This window comes from Felis catus, chromosome B4 (assembly GCF_018350175.1).
Source record: "Felis catus isolate Fca126 chromosome B4, F.catus_Fca126_mat1.0, whole genome shotgun sequence".
In the NCBI taxonomy this organism is placed as follows: Eukaryota; Metazoa; Chordata; class Mammalia; order Carnivora; family Felidae; genus Felis; species Felis catus.
In genome coordinates this window covers 93,211,289-93,228,813 of record NC_058374.1, presented here as the reverse complement: position 1 = coordinate 93,228,813, position 17,525 = coordinate 93,211,289, and the positions used below count along the sequence as shown (strand labels likewise).

Here is a 17,525-nt window from a genome sequence, read left to right as displayed (position 1 = left end):
CTCAGAAGACAGTACTGGAAATTAGATAATTGCTGATGTCATCTTTTTCACAAAAAAAACGTGTTCTGGGGGCTATAAAAGCAGCAGCTTTTCCCTTTCCATCACAAGCAGAATCGTTGAAACAGGTAAGTGTTTCAGCAAGCTTGGTTTGATATGATAACTTCTTGATACCTCATTGTTTTCCCTCGTAATCTTGCTTCGTGTTCTCTCCATACCAGGTTTTCCTTTTCTAGTCGCCATTTGTTTAAGTTAGAGGTGTCTGCGATGGCCGCCCTGCAGAAACCTGGGAGCTCTTCCCTTATGGGACCTCTGGCCGCTAGCTGCCTCCTTCTCATTGCCCTGTGGACGCAGGGAGGATTGGCTGTGCCCATCAGTTCACACTGCAGGCTTGACGGGTCCAACTTCCAGCAGCCCTATATCACCAACCGCACCTTCATGTTGGCTAAGGAGGTACTCATCTCAAACTCTCTCTCTCTCTTTCACATCTATCTACTCGGAACCTGAGAGTTCCAAAAATTTTCTCCAGGACACTACTAAAATCTTTAGGAACCCATCATCTATCCTCACTGGTAGACCAGAGATTATTTTCTATGTCTCTTTAGAGAATTTTTGGAGATTGGGCTTTACCAGAAGACCTTCCACTTTGGCCTTGAGGATATGTAGGTTGAGCTTTACTCCAAAAAATCCATTTATTAGCCCACCTGACTTTTGTTTTTCCCTTTACTCCTCTGTGCATTATTTTAAACGCATGCACACATCTGAATTCTTTCTTTAGTCTTCCTGGGGCTGCTCTGGGGAACGTGGATAGAATGCATCTCTACTCACAGACTTTTCTCCTATCTCCCTGACGTCCAGGCACTTTGTCTTTTCTTCTCTTCCAGGCTAGTTTGGCAGATAACAACACAGATGTTCGTCTCATTGGGGAGAAACTGTTCTACGAAGTCAATGTAAGTCATAGTCATGATGAGCAAGGCAATGTGTCATCCATGGTTATTTGGGTGGTGGTGATGATGGTTTGGATCTTCTGGATGCCCCCTACCATGACCCCTGCTGTTCCACTTTTGCCTGCAGATGGGAGAGCGCTGCTATCTGATGAAGCAGGTGCTGAACTTCACCCTTGAAGAAGTGCTGCTCCCCCAATCTGATAGGTTCCAGCCCTACATGCAGGAGGTGGTGCCCTTCCTGGCCAGGCTCAGCAACAAACTAAGCCAATGTGTGAGTTCTTCTCCTACCCTAACTCCACCCACTCCTAGCCCGCCTTCCCCCCCTTCTTCCCTTTAGAGCCCTTCCACGCCAACCCTCACTGCCCCTACCGAGGCTGGCAGCAAGAGGTGCCTCAGCAACACCATTACAGGAGTGATTTGGAGTCAGAGTGTTTTGCTTTTGCTTTAATTGAGTCACATTTTGAATTTATGGTGATGAAGGGTATCTGAAAGACAAGAGCACAGAAGGCTCCTCTGTTCCTGGGAAAAAGCAACTTAAGTTATGTGAGAAGAGAAAGGTGTTGGGAGCTGTAGGAAAAAATGCCTAGATGTGGAAATGGTTCCTCTGAGTAGAGATGGAAGGGATGGGAAAGAGAAAGGGTAATGGAAAGATTTAACATTCGGTGCTGGGTGGGCAAACATGGTTGCCCTTTGGATGCTGCAAGAAGCGACCGAGTCAGAGGTGTATGACCTTGATGGCTCTGAATATTTACAATTTTGAAAAAAGATTGGGGTGGACTGGGTGGAGCGACGGGACTCAGTATTTATTAAGGAGGGCCTACGGTTCACCCAAGACATACTTTATGTCCGTTTCTTGTTCTGAGCGTGCATTTTGCGTGAGGGAGAGTTAGGGTTTTATTCTTCACAGAATTTGCATAAACCACTCCACTCTTTCCACACACTTAAACCTCAGTAGGATTTCCCAAAGGTGAAGAGAGGTTCCATGTAAGGGAAATGACTGGATTTGGGTGTCCAAGGGAATTCAAGAGCTGTGCAAATCTAGGTCACTGGTGAAATCTGGGTCATTGTGGGCAAAATTGCTAAGAACTTTAATTCCAGGTGCATTGTAACGCACCTCGGTTAGGGACACTCAAGTTCATAAAGCTAAAATAAGTGTTTTGGTTTTCATTTTGTAGCATATTGACAGTGATGACCAGCATATCCAGAGAAATGTGCAAAACCTGAAGGACACAGTGAAAAAGGTACTACTAATAACTATTAATGCTAAATTATTAAAGAGGAGAGACACAGTGTCACTTTCTTTTTCTTCCCTTTCTTTCTTTTTTCCCCCTATGGATAATTTTTTACTTGATTCGCTTACCATTGGGTTGATCATTTAGGTGCATATACATAGATGTGTCTGTATATTTATAAATAAACTTCCCAATTTTGCAAATCCTAGAATCCGAGAACCGGCTGGGAAATTAGGTCTTCTAAGCTCATCACCCCATGTTCTGGGCATGGCCAGTAGCAAAGCCAGGGCTACGAGGCAGATCTCCTGAATACTCTATGCAACACTATTTCCAGCAGCAATTTGTGTTGGTTTTAGTTTTATTAATTCTTCAGGAAATTTGAGATTCCTATTAGCGTGTAATCTGAACAGGCACCTGTTCAAAAAACAGAAAAGCACCTGGGGGAAAATTTATTTGAGGTGATTTTTGAAGTCATTGATTTGATGGTTTAAAACTTGGAGAGAGAAGCCCAGAACAATCATAATAAAAGAGCTGGGCTTATGTAGGGGATGAATCTCTGGAATGATTCATGCTTATATTTAATCATCATTGTACAATACCCAACAGCTGTAGATTTTAATTTAAAAGCAAGAGTGAGCCACCCCTAATTTCTTTTATACAGTTTCAAACAGAATGAAATGTTAGTAATGGCTTTCATATAGTGAATGAAAGTCTGAACTGGGAATAATCTTTTCTTCCTCTCTCTTTTCCCCTTCCTTTCTGGTCTCCTCCTTCCCTCAACAAATTCCCAGTGAGCATTTATCTTACGTAGGCTACTGTATATTCGAACAGTGAATGATACTGTCACGTGGCCTATTTGGGGAAAAGAACAATAGTAGAAAGCTGAGACTAGCAGTTGTGACTCATCCAAAAACCAGTGGAATGATTACTAGCAGCGAAAGTGATGCTTTTGCAGACAGGCACAGTTATACCTCAGAAGCACGAAAGCTCTAGCCGATGGAATTTTCACTAACAGGTGTAACCTAAATTTTCTTTTCCTTCCCACCTTGATGTTTCTTGAAAAAAGGATTTCTTCCTGATCATGATTTCACGAACGTGTCTGTTTCTTCCTTGGCTAGTGGAAGGCTTTGTAGCCTTTCATTGTGAAGATCAATTCTCTTGTCATATATCGATTACCTCGATGTGGAGGGCTGGATATTAGCATGCCATTGCAAAGAAGTGCTTTGCACTTCTGGTCCGAAAAATTCCTGACATCAGTTTACTTTGTTGGCTTTAGAAACATGCAGGGTGGGAGAGAAACATCTGACGGTGATCCATGTGGGGAAACAAATTTTAAAGCATTTTTTTTCAACGTTTATTTATTTTTGGGACAGAGAGAGACAGAGCATGAACGGGGGAGGGGCAGAGAGAGAGGGAGACACAGAATCGGAAACAGGCTCCAGGCTCTGAGCCATCAGCCCAGAGCCTGACTCGGGGCTCGAACTCACGGACCGCAAGATCGTGACCTGGCTGAAGTCGGACGCTTAACTGACTGCGCCACCCAGGCGCCCTAAAGCATTTTTTAAATGCATTTTTTAAAACAAATTTTAATCCATTTTGGGAGAATCAACTCTTGCAATGGGGTGCCACCTAGAAGAGCGGCTATGGTATTTTTGTTTTAACCCTGTAGCTCCAGAGAGCATAGGCAAGAGAGGAACGTTACCCAGAGGAAGCTCAACGCCAGAGATCACTGTTCAACACTGGCTGAAATGGGAGGGCGGTCTTGGAGGTGTTATGTCCCTGCCACTGCAGGTACAAGCAGAGGGCAGGCTGTGGTAGAACGGATGATAGACAGTAGGGCAAGCTAACTTCAAACATTCCTTATAGTCTTGGCAGTCTTTGAGATATAAGAAATATCGCTTGGCATTATGTCAAAGGGAGTATGGAAAGGTGGAATGATGGAAGACAAGAGGAAGAGAAAGGAGAACAAAGCAGAGAGAACAATGATGGCTTACGGTTTTCCTTGAAATACTCTAGAGCACATTTAATAGATTAGATGAATTTCAGAGGAGAATGCTTTGAACTTGAATCTGAGTTCTCTCTCTTATGGAGTTTGAAAGCCTCATTTACAGCCTACCCGGAAGGAGGAGGAGAGAAGTGGTGTTATAATGTGTATCTGACTTTCTACTAATTAAAGCAACTGGATGGGACTTATTTGGTATTTTCCCTACAAAAGTGAAAACCTGTTGTTGTTTTCCCCCTTTGTTAAGGAGGTGAGAACAGAAGAAGCTCACGAGTATTGGTAAATGTATAGTTTTGGTACAAAAGTGTGTGAGCTGAGCTGTTATAATTAGGTGGTCATAGACTGTAGTGAGGCTATGAGGGAGGGCAGAGCATAGTGGGGGCATTCGGTCCTGCAGATGTCTGCACAGCTCCCATCCGCTTGCTCTGGTTTGGAAGTGGCTTTAAACAGCTTCATTAGTGTAGATACAACCGAGATTTGATGCCCGTTGGTGCCTTTAGAGTTCAGTTAACCATAATTTTAAGCTCTATGGCAAATCATGTTATATTCTGCTAAAAGGGTATTGTTATTAGTCTTTTACAAAAGGCAAAAACTTGGTTTTTGTCTCCAGCAACCCAACCATCTTTTTCTAATTTGTTCCTCTTTAAAAAGTATGGTATGAATGCTCAAATACTCATGTGTTCTTATTTTTACAGCTTGGAGAGAATGGAGAGATCAAAGTAATTGGAGAACTGGATTTGCTGTTTATGGCCCTGAGAAATGCCTGTAATTGAACAGAGCAAAGCTGGAAAATGGATGACTAACCCTTCTTGCCCCTTCGAAATAACAAGATCCCTTAAAGGTTTCTTTTACCAAAAGGAAAATGGGAAGCCAAACTTTTTAATCATGGGTGGATTCTAAGTAAACCGCTGCTTAGCTTAAAAAAGAGAACAATGTCACCGGTGTCCACAGGATCAGAAGGTAGACCTTCCATGCTTAATGAGAATTATTGATAAAATTTTATTGTGGTTGGTGTTTTATACCCAGAAATTTATTTTTTTTAAAACAATTGTCTACTCCCATAAAAAATATTACTTCCCATTCCTTTAGGGAAAAAAAATCCCTAAATAACTTCATTTCCAGAATCAATATTTATATTTATGAATTTATTTATTGTTGTAAGTACACATTTTATTTATGTCATTTTAATAATATAGATTTATTTATAGAAATATTACATGATATTGCTACTTAAGTAAAAAGCTAATATTTATGACAATAATTATGGAGCTATGTTTATTTGACCTCAATAAACACTTTGATATCCTAAATCTTGTGGCTTTGTGATTTGTTTCCCTTTAATATCATCATCATCATGTAAACATTCTCATTTGCTAAATGGGCCAAGAACCTCATATACTTTTTCTTGAATCTAAGCCAGTTAGGTAGCTGTTAGTATTATCTCTATTTTAAGGATGAGAAAATTGAATCAGAGACATGTTAAAAAAACATTGGGTAACTTTAGTTGACCTGTATTGAGCTAGGTCTATGGGATTTCTGGGCTTTCTTTTATATTGCCTATGTAGATTTATTATGTTGATTCAGCATGTAATTCTGAAAGGAAAACAGTAAGACACAGAAAAGGATCCATTGGCATCATTACCAGTTTGTGGATAAAAGAATGGGGTGATGTTGCTCGCAGAGAAATACACGTAGCCCCCGGTGCTATGGTGGAACTAGATTGAATCTGTTAAGGAAGGCATTCTCCAGTTTTCCTGTAAGTCAGGAAACAAAGTAAAGGGGAAATGGACTGAGTTTGGGGACTCTCCCAAATTTGTGCAATGGTTCAAAAAAGAGAAAAGAAGTAGAGCTAGTTGGATGAGCTCTATCTAGAAGAATGGACAAATGACACCAGCGTTGAGGAATATACAGTTCTTTCCACAGAAGGTGAAAGTCAGTGGTCAGGAGAGGTCAGTGTGTCAGTGGTTGACTGTTTACAGTATTTCCTCCTCTGAAAAGTCAAGAATCCCAGGTTTATTGTATAGGTCACTCACCAATCATTTGCCAAATTCTTGCAGGGTTAGGTTAAACCTGGTGGTGACTGGTGAGCACATATGTAAATTGTAAGTTCACTCACAGGTTAATTGAAGTTAATATTTTTGGGTGTGGGCTGCAAATACTAAGAGGTACCCCAGCTAAGCTTTTTAATACAATTATCGTTATTTCTGGGATAAGCTGGAGTTTTGGACTTTTTCCTCTCTCCTTCCAAATGAATCTCAGGGTAATAATTTGAGCAAAATTTGGGATTTTACGTATTCTTTTTGAGAGAGAGACAGAGAGAGAGAGACAGAGAGAGAGAGAGAGAGAGAGAGAGAATGAATGGGGGGAAGGGCAGAGAGAGGGGGACAGAGGATCTGAAGTAGGCTTTGTGATGATACAGAGAGCCCGATGTGGAGCTCAAACTCACGAGCCATGAGATCATGACCTGAGCCAAAGTTGGACACTTAACCGACTCAGCCACCGAGGACCCCGTGATTTTACTTATTTTTGACCAATCTTCTAGGAATTAAAACATAAATGGAAGAATACCCTTAGAATTGGATTCATGAATGCTTCCATCTAGGGCAAGGAGTCTAAAATAAAGAGATTTAAAAAATTCTGAATGCTGATGAACATAAAGCAGAAGGTACCAGGATCTTCTTCAGTTCTCAAGGGCGGTTCTGGCAAACTTTGCAGCTGCATGAGATAGTCCAAATTTCCCACAGGGAGTCTTGACATAATCCTTGGTACTTGCTGTAGCAATTCTTTTGCATTTGGCTGGCACTATGAGCACTGCTCTTATTCTTGGCGTTGGCAGAGGCCATGGGTGTTTCCTCCCCCAATAGCAGATGGCAACACCTGGGTGTTGGGGAGATTCATCTGTGAGGTTGTATGAGACGCAAGCCCCCAGAGACACTAACCAGCATTCAGGACTGATGAGAAGCCACTAGAGAGTTTCAAGCGTGGGAAAAACTTGATATGACTCATAAAGATCACTCTGGTATTGGATGGAGACTAAGTTTAACAGGGGTAAGACTAGAAACAATGCCAGCACAACAGTTTAGGGAAGAGGTAATGATTGCACTGGAGTGGATGAGAGTAGAGCCAGGGAAACTGGTGTGTGACCTTCTCTGTGACACTTAGTTTGGATTGCTTAGGAAATAAGGGCTCTGTGTAGGTCATATACATTAAGAGGAAAAGTGATCTGTTAGTTCTTTTTCTGGTTTTTTATTTACACTATATTATTCACTAGTATGTAGTTCTCCAGATAGGAATGAAAGTAAAGACAGACAGGTGATTTTGTTCCGAAAAGAGGTCAGGATTTTAAGATTTGAGCGAAGACACATATCAGATGAGAAGCAGTGATACCAAGGATTGAAAGCCGAGGGCCTCTTGTCTCTGAGGCAACTTTATCTTTCTCTTTAAAAAGTACTCTCAGGGGCGCCTGGGTGGCGCAGTCGGTTAAGCGTCCGACTTCAGCCAGGTCACGATCTCGCGGTCCGTGAGTTCGAGCCCCGCGTCGGGCTCTGGGCTGATGGCTCGGAGCCTGGAGCCTGTTTCCGATTCTGTGTCTCCCTCTCTCTCTGCCCCTCCCCCGTTCATGCTCTGTCTCTCTCTGTCCCAAAAATAAATAAACGTTGAAAAAAAAAATAAATAAAAATAAAAAAAATAAAAAGTACTCTCAGTGAATGCTTATTGTTGATTCCAATTTTCCACTTTCTCTCCAGCCGCTTTTGGGGAGGGGTGATTTTCCCATATTCTCTCCTCTCCTCCCACCCCTCCCCCCCCATCTCCGTCCTCTCTTTGCCTGCAAAAGCACCTCCCTTCCCGTGGCTTCTCGCTCCCCAAGTTCACCTCTCCACGCCACGCCGCATACCTGCTGAATTCTGTGGTTCAGGTTGTGCAGATCGTGTGTTAATCCTCCAATCAGTTTTCTAGGTGTACAGGATGGTTTAGTGTTGGTCTGGCTGTATTTCATGGAGGCAAGACACAAAAAAACTTCCATGCTGTTCCGCCACCTTGGCTCCTCCCCAGTGAATGCTTATTGTTGAAATAATAGGTGGAGAAAACTGAGATGATGATGGATCCTTGTCAGCAAGACAAAATCATACTGCCATTACACCATGACTGCTGGATAGACTGTAACTGGACCAAAGGTATGGACTAGATTGTCTTGTCAATTCACTCGATAGTCTTGTCAATGGAAAACTACATCAACTGGAAAAGACAGGATCCTCAAGAACTTCATTTCCATAGCAATGAGGTTTTAAGTCACTTTACCAAGTGAAGGACCCCATCCAAGGGAGGTGCAGGCAGTGGGTAAAGGAAAAATGGAATGAGTGGTAGAAGAAGGAATTCACAATTATTAACGTAGGTCCTGTGAACAGCTATACAAATAAGAACTATAGCAGATAAGTTTTCCATTTGTCCTTTTTTCCCCTTTTCCCTTTCCCCCACCTCTTATATGAAGAATACGGTAGAAGTTATTCTAGTTTGCAAGTGGGAATATAACCACATTGATATTGTCCTGTAACTACACAGTGGTTGATGAGATTCTAAGGGTTTCCTGTTCTGGAGACCTACATTTTTCACCTCAGCAAATCCAAGAGTGGATGCTGAAGACAAAAGAGATGGGTTGTGCCAATCTGGTCATCCATATCCACCTCTGTTCTCTTGCACTCTCTACTCTGTGCTCACAGAGGCTGACGTATACGACATGCCTCACATATGTGTTTGTTCTCTGGCTTTCGATTGCATGTGGCAAGTGGGAGAAGTTAGCTGGAGATTGAAGAAGGGCGGAATACTTATTCTTCTGGGACTTCCTGCCAGATTTCTACGCAGGTTGGTTGTATACTTCTACCAAATGCCGTAGTTCCTTGCAGATAGCTCTCTTCCATGTTGCTTTCTTTCCTGGTTTTGGAAATTGCTCTCAACCCTGTTTCCCAATAGGCTTCCAGCTATTTTTAGCTTTAGGGCATTGCACTGCTTCTTACGGAGTTCCTTAAACTCTTTCTACACCTTAGAAAAATTAATCCCTTATGAAACTCTTCTCTATTACCCAGTTTGAATGCAACATGTTTTCTGCTGGGATTCTGATCTATATATTCCTTTTCTCTCTTCCATTCTCTCCCGAGTCACATAGCAGCAAGATGAAGTCTGTTAATTTAGGTATCATCCATGGACAATAAAGAAAGCCAGTTTTTGGCATATCTGAGTGGTCTGTAAATTTTGACCCTGCAACAAAGCAAAATCAGAAACAATAGTATTTTGAATTCTAAAATCAAAACGCTTTCTTTAATTAAAAAAAAAAAATCTTATTTATCCAACAGATTTCTCCATGGGGGAAGAGAGGCACTTGCGTCAACATGCAGGAACTAAAGAGCTCTCTCCTTCCCTCTGGGCCAGGAGTGCTCTTGTTCCTTTGGAGTCTTTGTCCTCTCCCCTGCTTTCATGCCAGACAAACAGGGGTATCTTTAAATCGGGCTACTACGCCAGCTAGGGGAATGGAGAATTATTACACTTGAGTAATTTCCACGGCTCTCCACCTTGTGTTTTGGTTGTCTGTCCTGTGTGCAGCCCCTTCTCTCTCCTCTTTTGATCCAAGATATTCAGGGTGACCCTACATGCCTATTTTAGTCACAGTCTCTCCTTATTTCTACGGGGTTTAACTGTCTGGCTCATTCTCTGCATCCCATATCTTACTTTCGCGATGCGTGTGCAGGATAAGCTCAATACCATCAAGAAATCGATCTGTTGTGCCCTTACTAGCCTGTGCTGTTTCTCTTTGAAACCTGCATGCTGTGAGATGCTCTGCTGAGCTCTTGTTTCATCTATGACATTTTCCCTTTGCCATTGCAGCAGATGCTATTTTTAGGCACAGTGACTGCCCAGGAACTTTATGATTCTTACATTGCTGTTTGACTCAATAACACCCTTAGACGTTTCAATTCAATTTAGTTCCGTAAGCAACTGTTGAGATCATAGGGTAGCAAGATCCTGGACTAGGGACTATGAAAATGGAAGGTTAGATATAATTTGGATGCTGTCCTCAGGGTGCTGGCAGCCTCGTGAGGAAGACGAACAAGTAACTGCTCAGGCACAAGTAAAGGCAAAATAGTAAATATTTTACGCTTTGGAGGCTACATATTATCTCTGTTGCATGTTTTTTCTTCACTTCCATCTGCCTCCTCCTCCTCTATTCTTTGAAAGCATAAAACCATTTCTTAGCTCCTGGGGTTTATAAAAACAGTCTGTGAGTCAGATTTGGGCTGTAATTTGACAACCCTTGGCTTAGATCATTCGTAGTTCATTTTCCAGTATTAGGCACAAAAAAATTCTGCCAGCAAGATTAAAAGGGAATGGTTTCATGGGTAACTAATAAGATCTGCTCTGAGTGACAGGATGGCAAATGAATTCAGCATTGAGTATAAACCAGAGTCAACAAAAATTACACTTAAAATTAAATTTCCCTATCAACTACAAGTTGTTATAGCAAAACCATGAACAGTAATCGTTACTATAATAATGTTTTATCTTGCTACCCATTGAAAAAATAGACTTTATTTTGTTAGAGTTTAGGTTCAGAGCAAAATTGAGAGGAAGGTATAGAGATTTCAAATATAAGCATATATATCCCCCCCCCGGCATGCATCAACTTCCCCAATATTGACATCCCCAACAGAGTGATACATTTATCACAACGGATGATCTACATTGTTGTTAGCTATTTTTGATAACAATGATTTTTTTTTTTTTTACAATGGAAAGTAAATCTCTGTAAACACATCTTATGGGTCATCTCAGATTCTCTTGGTCTCTCTTGTTTTCAACTGCTACTGCAATGATCATTTCTGGCTCCTTCTGTCACTTTGAACTCAGAAAAAGTGCTGTGGGGCAGATTGTGGTGTCTGCTTCCCCTGAAGTGCTGAAGGGGCCAGAGGCATGAGAAGTTAACTATCTATTAGGCAAATCTTCAAGGGAGGATGCTGGCATATAATTTTCATCTTCTTCTTCCCTTCCTTTGGTCTGATCCCAGGTATAGTGTTTCTATACAGCCTGTTGGAGACACCCAACAGACTGGCCCTCTTCATAAAACACTGGCCAGCTTACTAGTGACCACCATGAAGGTGCTGGCCATCCTTGTTGGCCTCATTTTTCTCCCTTCATTTCACTGCTCCTAATAAAGGATCAGCACTCAAGCTTTGCTTCAGGCTCTATTTTCTGGGAAACCTGGATTAACAAGATTCTTTACGAGAATCTAGGCATCATGATGTTATGGATTTTGGCTTATTCTGTTCACTGCCTACATGTTACCTGGCACAGAACATGTGCTCAATATATATAAGGTACTTCTCTCTCTCTCTCTCTCTCTCTCTCGTATATAAGATCTGCTATGAGCAGCAGAATGGCATATACATGTACACATATACGTCATACATGCATATATGTGTCATATATAGTACGTGTGTGTGTGTGTGTGTGTATAATTCTTTCAAGACATGTTTTGAAAGAATGAATGCATTGATTCAGGGCGGAACCTCTGGAAGACACTAGCACAAAAACAAGTTTGTGGGAAGGATAGAGACCTCTTATTAGCTGATTCCTGCCTTCAGAGAGACCCAGGCCTGCAATATAAAAAGCACAGATGTGTTTAACTGCAGGCAAGTGAACAGCTGGTGTGTAGGGAGCAACAAGAAAAGATACAGAACAACAAGGAGTAGCTGGCATCACTCATCACAGAGCTGCATGAGAGGTTCCTGTCCAGCCCAGACGGGCAGCTGGTCTGATATCTTCTGTAGACTTCTGGTTTGGCCTGAAATGCAGAGGCGAGACAGGAAACAATACAGAAGGCAGGGGAGGGGATACCCACTGTGGGCTCTGCAGAGATCTTCTAGACAGCATTAGAAGATAAAGAGCTGCTTGTGGCTGCCCAACATAGCTCAGAAGTGGGTCAAGAAGAAACATTTAGAAAGGCCCTCCCAAAGCAGAGTTATTGTGCCAGCACCCAAATCTCTTCCTCCCTCTTCCTTCGAACCCTGACTGCCCTTTGGTCTTTTCTCACCTCCCAGGGCACTCAGTGGTGATCACGTTGGGGCGTAGTATTTATTGAACACATACTCTGTGACAGTCACTGTTTAGAACAGGTGTAACAGCAGTGAGCAAGAAGACAAAAATCCCTGCTCTGATAAGAGCATAGATTTTTGGTGAAGGAGGTAGTAAACAAAATGCATGAATAAAATATGTCATATGTTAGAGAATGATAAGGGCTTTGAAAAAAATAAAACAAAAATGAAATAGAGGAGGGGGGGGCGTGTGGTTAATTACTCTAATTTCCTGGGGCTGTGGTAACAAAGCACCACAGGCTGACTGGCTTAAATTACAGAAATTTAGGGGTGCCTGGTGGCTTGGTCGGTTGAGCGTCCAACTCTTGATTTCGGCTCAGGTCATGATGTCACAGTTCATGAGTTTGAGCCCCACATCGGGTTCTGTACTTGACAGTGTGGAGCCTGCTTCGGATTCTCTGTCTCCTTGTCTCTCTGCCCTTACCCCACTCATGCTCTCTCTCTCTCTCTCAAAATAAATAAACATTAAAAACAAAACAAAATAAAGCAAACCAAAAAACCCCAAAATGTATTTTCTCACAGTTCTAGAGACTGGAAGCCTGACATCAAGGTGTCAGAAAGGCTAGTTTTTCTCGAGGCCTCCTCCTTGGCCTGCAGATGGCCACCTTTCCTCTGTGTACGTCTGTGTCCTGATCTCCCTCTTCTTATGGAGACACCAGTCATATTGGATTAGGGCCTACCCAGAGGACTTCGTTTTAACTAATTACCTCTTTGAAGACCCTATCTCCAAATATGGTCACCCTCTAGGGGAGTGGGGATTAAGGTTTCAACGTACGAATTTGGGGGGAACAACATTCAGCCCATAGCAGATATCCTGGGAAAGCCTTGCCGAGAAGGTGGTATTTGAACAAAGTCCTCAAAGATGTGAGAGAGCTGGCCATGCAGGTTTGTAGGCGGAACGCATTGGCCCCGAGACGAATGTGTGCTTCTTGAGTTCCAAGAGCATCAGGGAAGTGTTGTGGCTAGAGCAGGAGGGCAAAGGGACAGCGGGAGGAGCTGAAGCCAGAAATGGAAGGGGAACAGGCAAAATCAGGCAGGCCCTCAGGCCATGGAAAGGACTTTGGCTTTTACTCTGAATGTGAGAGCAAGTCCTGAAGGGGGAAATCATGTTGCTGGTGGCCTGTAAGTTCAGGTTCAAATGCATTGCTCAGTCTGAGTAGCTGTCTACTAGGTGTTTATGCTGATTGCCATAGGTCCCCAGGGCTGAAGAGAAGGACAGATGATTGATCCATTTTGATGGAAAAGGCACATCTATTTCTGTGACTCCCACAATCATGATTCCTAAACTCTGTCCCCAGTCTTGCTGTTATTACTGCAAACCTTATTTCTAATGCACTTAGAAAATGAGGTACAAAGGCTGTCTTGTGGTCATATGTGCTCTGACAAAACTTTGGAGGATGCTTGGATTCGTGCATCGTGTATCCTTTCTCTCTCTTCTGCTGGTCTGAGCGAAGGGGACAGCTGTGGAGATCAGTTTTCTGCTCTCCTTTGTGGTGGGTTAGTATAATCGGCTTCTGATTTTTTTAATTTTTGAAATCGTGGTTAGGGTGTCATATTTTCGGCAGGACTTATGGATGATGTGCCTTTCATTGCCAGAGAATGAATGGCCAATATGTCTGATACCAATGTGTCAAAGCCTACAGAGCTATGAAAAAATGGCTATACAAAAAGAACTCTTGGGATGTATGATCATTTTTTAATAGTATGTTTATTTTTACATTTCCCATCAGAAGATCTTGGAGTCATACATAAGTCATGTTTACTTATAAACCCCGAGGCAAAATGGTCCAGCGGAAATGCCATTGGGTTTGTTTTCCAAAGACCCGGGTCAAACCTAGGTTGGCCACTTCCTGGCTCCGTGCCTTCAAGGAAGTCATTTAACCTCTTTCCATCTCTGCTCTCCCACCTGCAAACTGCAAAAAAAAAACAACACAAAAAAGACACAAGTCCTTCTTTCCCTCTTACAGAACGTTGGGGAGACCGAGTAAAGGAATACTTTGTGAAGTATAACGTTAGATACTTTTATAACGTATATGTAAGGGCTGTAAAATACCATAAATAATTGTTTTACTGTTCTCGAAGTGTTTTTCTTCTTTTTCCTTTTTCCTTAGGTCACCGTGCCATCTCTTATTTTCTGTAGTGTCCCTCACAACCTCAGATAGTCCCTATGTCCTGCTCTCCAGTGTGGTGGGAGGCCGCACGGGCGGTGGGAAGCACATGGGCTTTGGGGTCTTGTGAGCACGGATGGAATCCTCCGCCTTGTTGATCTAAGGGTCACCTGGGCATATGATTAAGCTTCCTTGGATTCTGTAAAATGGAGCGGCGCCAGACGCTCTGAAACTACCTAGCCTCGGGGCACCTGGGTGGCGCAGTCGGTTAAGCATCCGACTTCAGCCAGGTCACGATCTCGCAGTCCGTGAGTTCGAGCCCCGCGTCAGGCTCTGGGCTGATGGCTCAGAGCCTGGAGCCTGTTTCCGATTCTGTGTCTCCCTCTCTCTCTGCCCCTCCCCCGTTCATGCTCTGTCTCTCTCTGTCCCAAAAATAAATAAAACGTTGAAAAAAAAATTAAAAAAAAAAAAAAACAAAAAACTACCTAGCCTCCAGCGTAATGAGAAGCTCTCTCTATATTTTCGGGTATGAAACGGTTCTTCTCCCAACCAGCCCGTGGACTATTAAGTGCTCACATATGACAGTCAAGGCCTGTCTGAATTCCACCGATTCTCGGTGCAGCAGAAAAACAAGTAGCCAGGTCATGATTTCACCTCTTAAAAAAGCATCCAAACAGATCTAAATATGTTTGAAAAGGTGGATGAGGTAGGAGTTTCTTCTTAAAAATGTTTTTCAAGGGCTACTAAAATGTACACATAGGCAACGTAGTTAAAAAAAACAATTGTCTTGGGGTGCCTGGGTGGCTCAGTCAGTTGAGCGTCCGACTTCGGCTCAGGTCATGATCTCACAGCTTGTGAGTTCAAGCCCCGTGTTGGGCTCTGTGCTGACAGCTCAGAGCCTGGAGCCTGCTTCTGCTTCTGTGTCTCCCTCTCTCTCTGCCCCAACCCACTTGCATTCTGTCTCTGTCTCTCTCAAAAATAAATAAGCATAAAAAAAAAAATAAACCAAAAAATAAAAAACAATTGTCTTCTGGATTAAACAAGAAGGGAAGGGCCAGGCCCTCCCATAAAGCTCAGCAGAGCTATGCCACAGCGGTAGCTTCTTTTCTGCTGCACCAGTGGCCGGGCTGTCCTTACTTCTATCTCTCTCCCTTTTACCCCCTTTCCTTCTTTCTTTCCACTCCTTCCCTCCCCTTCCTTTCCTTTCTTTTCCTTTCCTTCCTTCCTTTTTTTTTTTACCGAGGTGAGATTCACATAATATAAAATTAACTACTTAAACATGAACAATCCATCGGCATTTAGTACATTCGTAGTGTACTAAACCCCACTTCCATCCAGTTCTGAAACATTTTCATCACTTGCAAAGAGAGGCCTGTACCCATTAAGCAGCTACTCCCCCGTTTCTCCTTCTCAGCCCTGGCGACCATGAAGCTGACCTCTGTCTCTATATTTTCCCATCTGGATGTGTCACAGAAGTGAAATCATAAATATGCGACCTTTTGCACTGAAAACAGCGTACTGTTTTCAAAGTTCTTCCGTGTTGTAGCATATGTGCATCAGCTCTACATTCCTTTTTATCACTAACATTCCACCGTACGGATGTATCACACTTGGTTTATCTGTTCATTTATTTCTGGGTATTTGGTTCCTGTTTCCTTTTTAAAGAACCTAAGTCAGACAATATAGCTCCTTTGTTCAAATATCCCACATGACCAAGGGTGGAAGCTGAGTTCCCACTAATAGCTTTAAAGGCTGTGACTTGGGGACGCCTGGGTGTCTCAGTTGGTTAAGCATGGAGCCTGCTTGGGGTTCTCTCTTTTCTTCTCTCTCTGCCCCTCCCTTGCTTGCAGGCTCTCTCTCAAAGTAGATAAATAAACTTAAAAAAGAAATAAAGGCTGTGACTGTGTCCACATTTCCTCTTCTATCTCACATTTTTCTACCCTCCTCCCTTGCTCTGGGTTTGATCACACAGGCTTCCTAGGTGTATGGAACACACTGAGCATGCACCTTCCCTAAGGACTTTGCACTGACTGTGCCTTTGGACTGAATAGGTACCCCTGTGACTTGCTCATCACTTTATTCTACTGTTGGTTAAATGTTCCATCAAACCTTCTGTGATCATCCTATTTACAACCTATCACCATCCAAGCACCAGCACCACCCCCCCCCCCCTTATTCTATTCCATTTTCTCCAAAGCTTCATTTTCCAACTGTACATAACTGGCTTGTAGCTTACATAAGTTATATCTATTATATTTACTTATTGTCTGTCCTCCCCATCCTCTACTCTCGCGAGGATGTTTTATGAAATCAATCATTTTCTGTTCTGTTTATTGGTGCATACTGAGCCCCAGTAAGCCTGGGAGATAACAAACGCTCAAAATACATTTGGTGAATGAATGAATGAATGAATGATGCATGGGGAAGACATACAGAGTATAAGTCACCCAGCATAGAACCGGGAACACAGGCTAAGACGCTCAGAGGGTTTTCATGCACTTTTCCTCTTCATGCTGTTCCATGAATCCAGGTTCCAGATCCACTTTCTTCCCCCTTCAGACTGTTTAGAGCCCTCTTCATTCCTTCTCTAGCCTGTTCTCATCCATCCCTCTGATGATGTAAACATAAGATAAACATGTTTCCTGAGTGGAATTGTCTGATAGAGAGGGACCTACCTTTTCTGAAAGGACAAAACCCAGATATCATTGTATTAAGTATATTTATCAATCTATGACTATTTCTTACCTCTATCTTCTGGCTCTATCCTGGAAAAAAAATATTGGGTTCCAGGGTTTTTTACAAATAGAATGACTAGTTTAAAGTAGATCCACCTACTTCTTATTTATAGCCATGTAGAGTTTAGGATTTCTGATCCTTAGGAATTATGCCAATCACTGAGGTCGTTAAACATCATATTTCAACAAATTTAAGATACCATACGATCAAAGCTGCACCATTATTTTATCACTAAGAAAGGAAATAAGTGCTTCTGATTAAGCTATGATGCAGTGCTTGCTTAACATTTAGCACTTGGTTGCCTTGCAAGAAAATACGTGATTTTGGTCATTCTTCCAAAGACAAATACTTGCTTCTCTAAT

General features: G+C 42.5%; 1 protein-coding gene across 1 annotated transcript; it reads left to right on the top strand.

Moving 5' to 3' along the window:
* The first annotated feature begins 264 nt into the window (after positions 1-264).
* IL22 (interleukin 22) lies at positions 265-14,557 on the top strand. The gene is made up of 6 exons (XM_003989020.3): positions 265-450; positions 882-947; positions 1,072-1,215; positions 2,120-2,185; positions 4,874-4,943; positions 14,460-14,557. Exons 1-6 carry the CDS (start codon positions 265-267, stop codon positions 14,555-14,557), a joined length of 630 nt encoding a protein of 209 aa, XP_003989069.3.
* Positions 14,558-17,525: the final 2,968 nt, after the last annotated feature.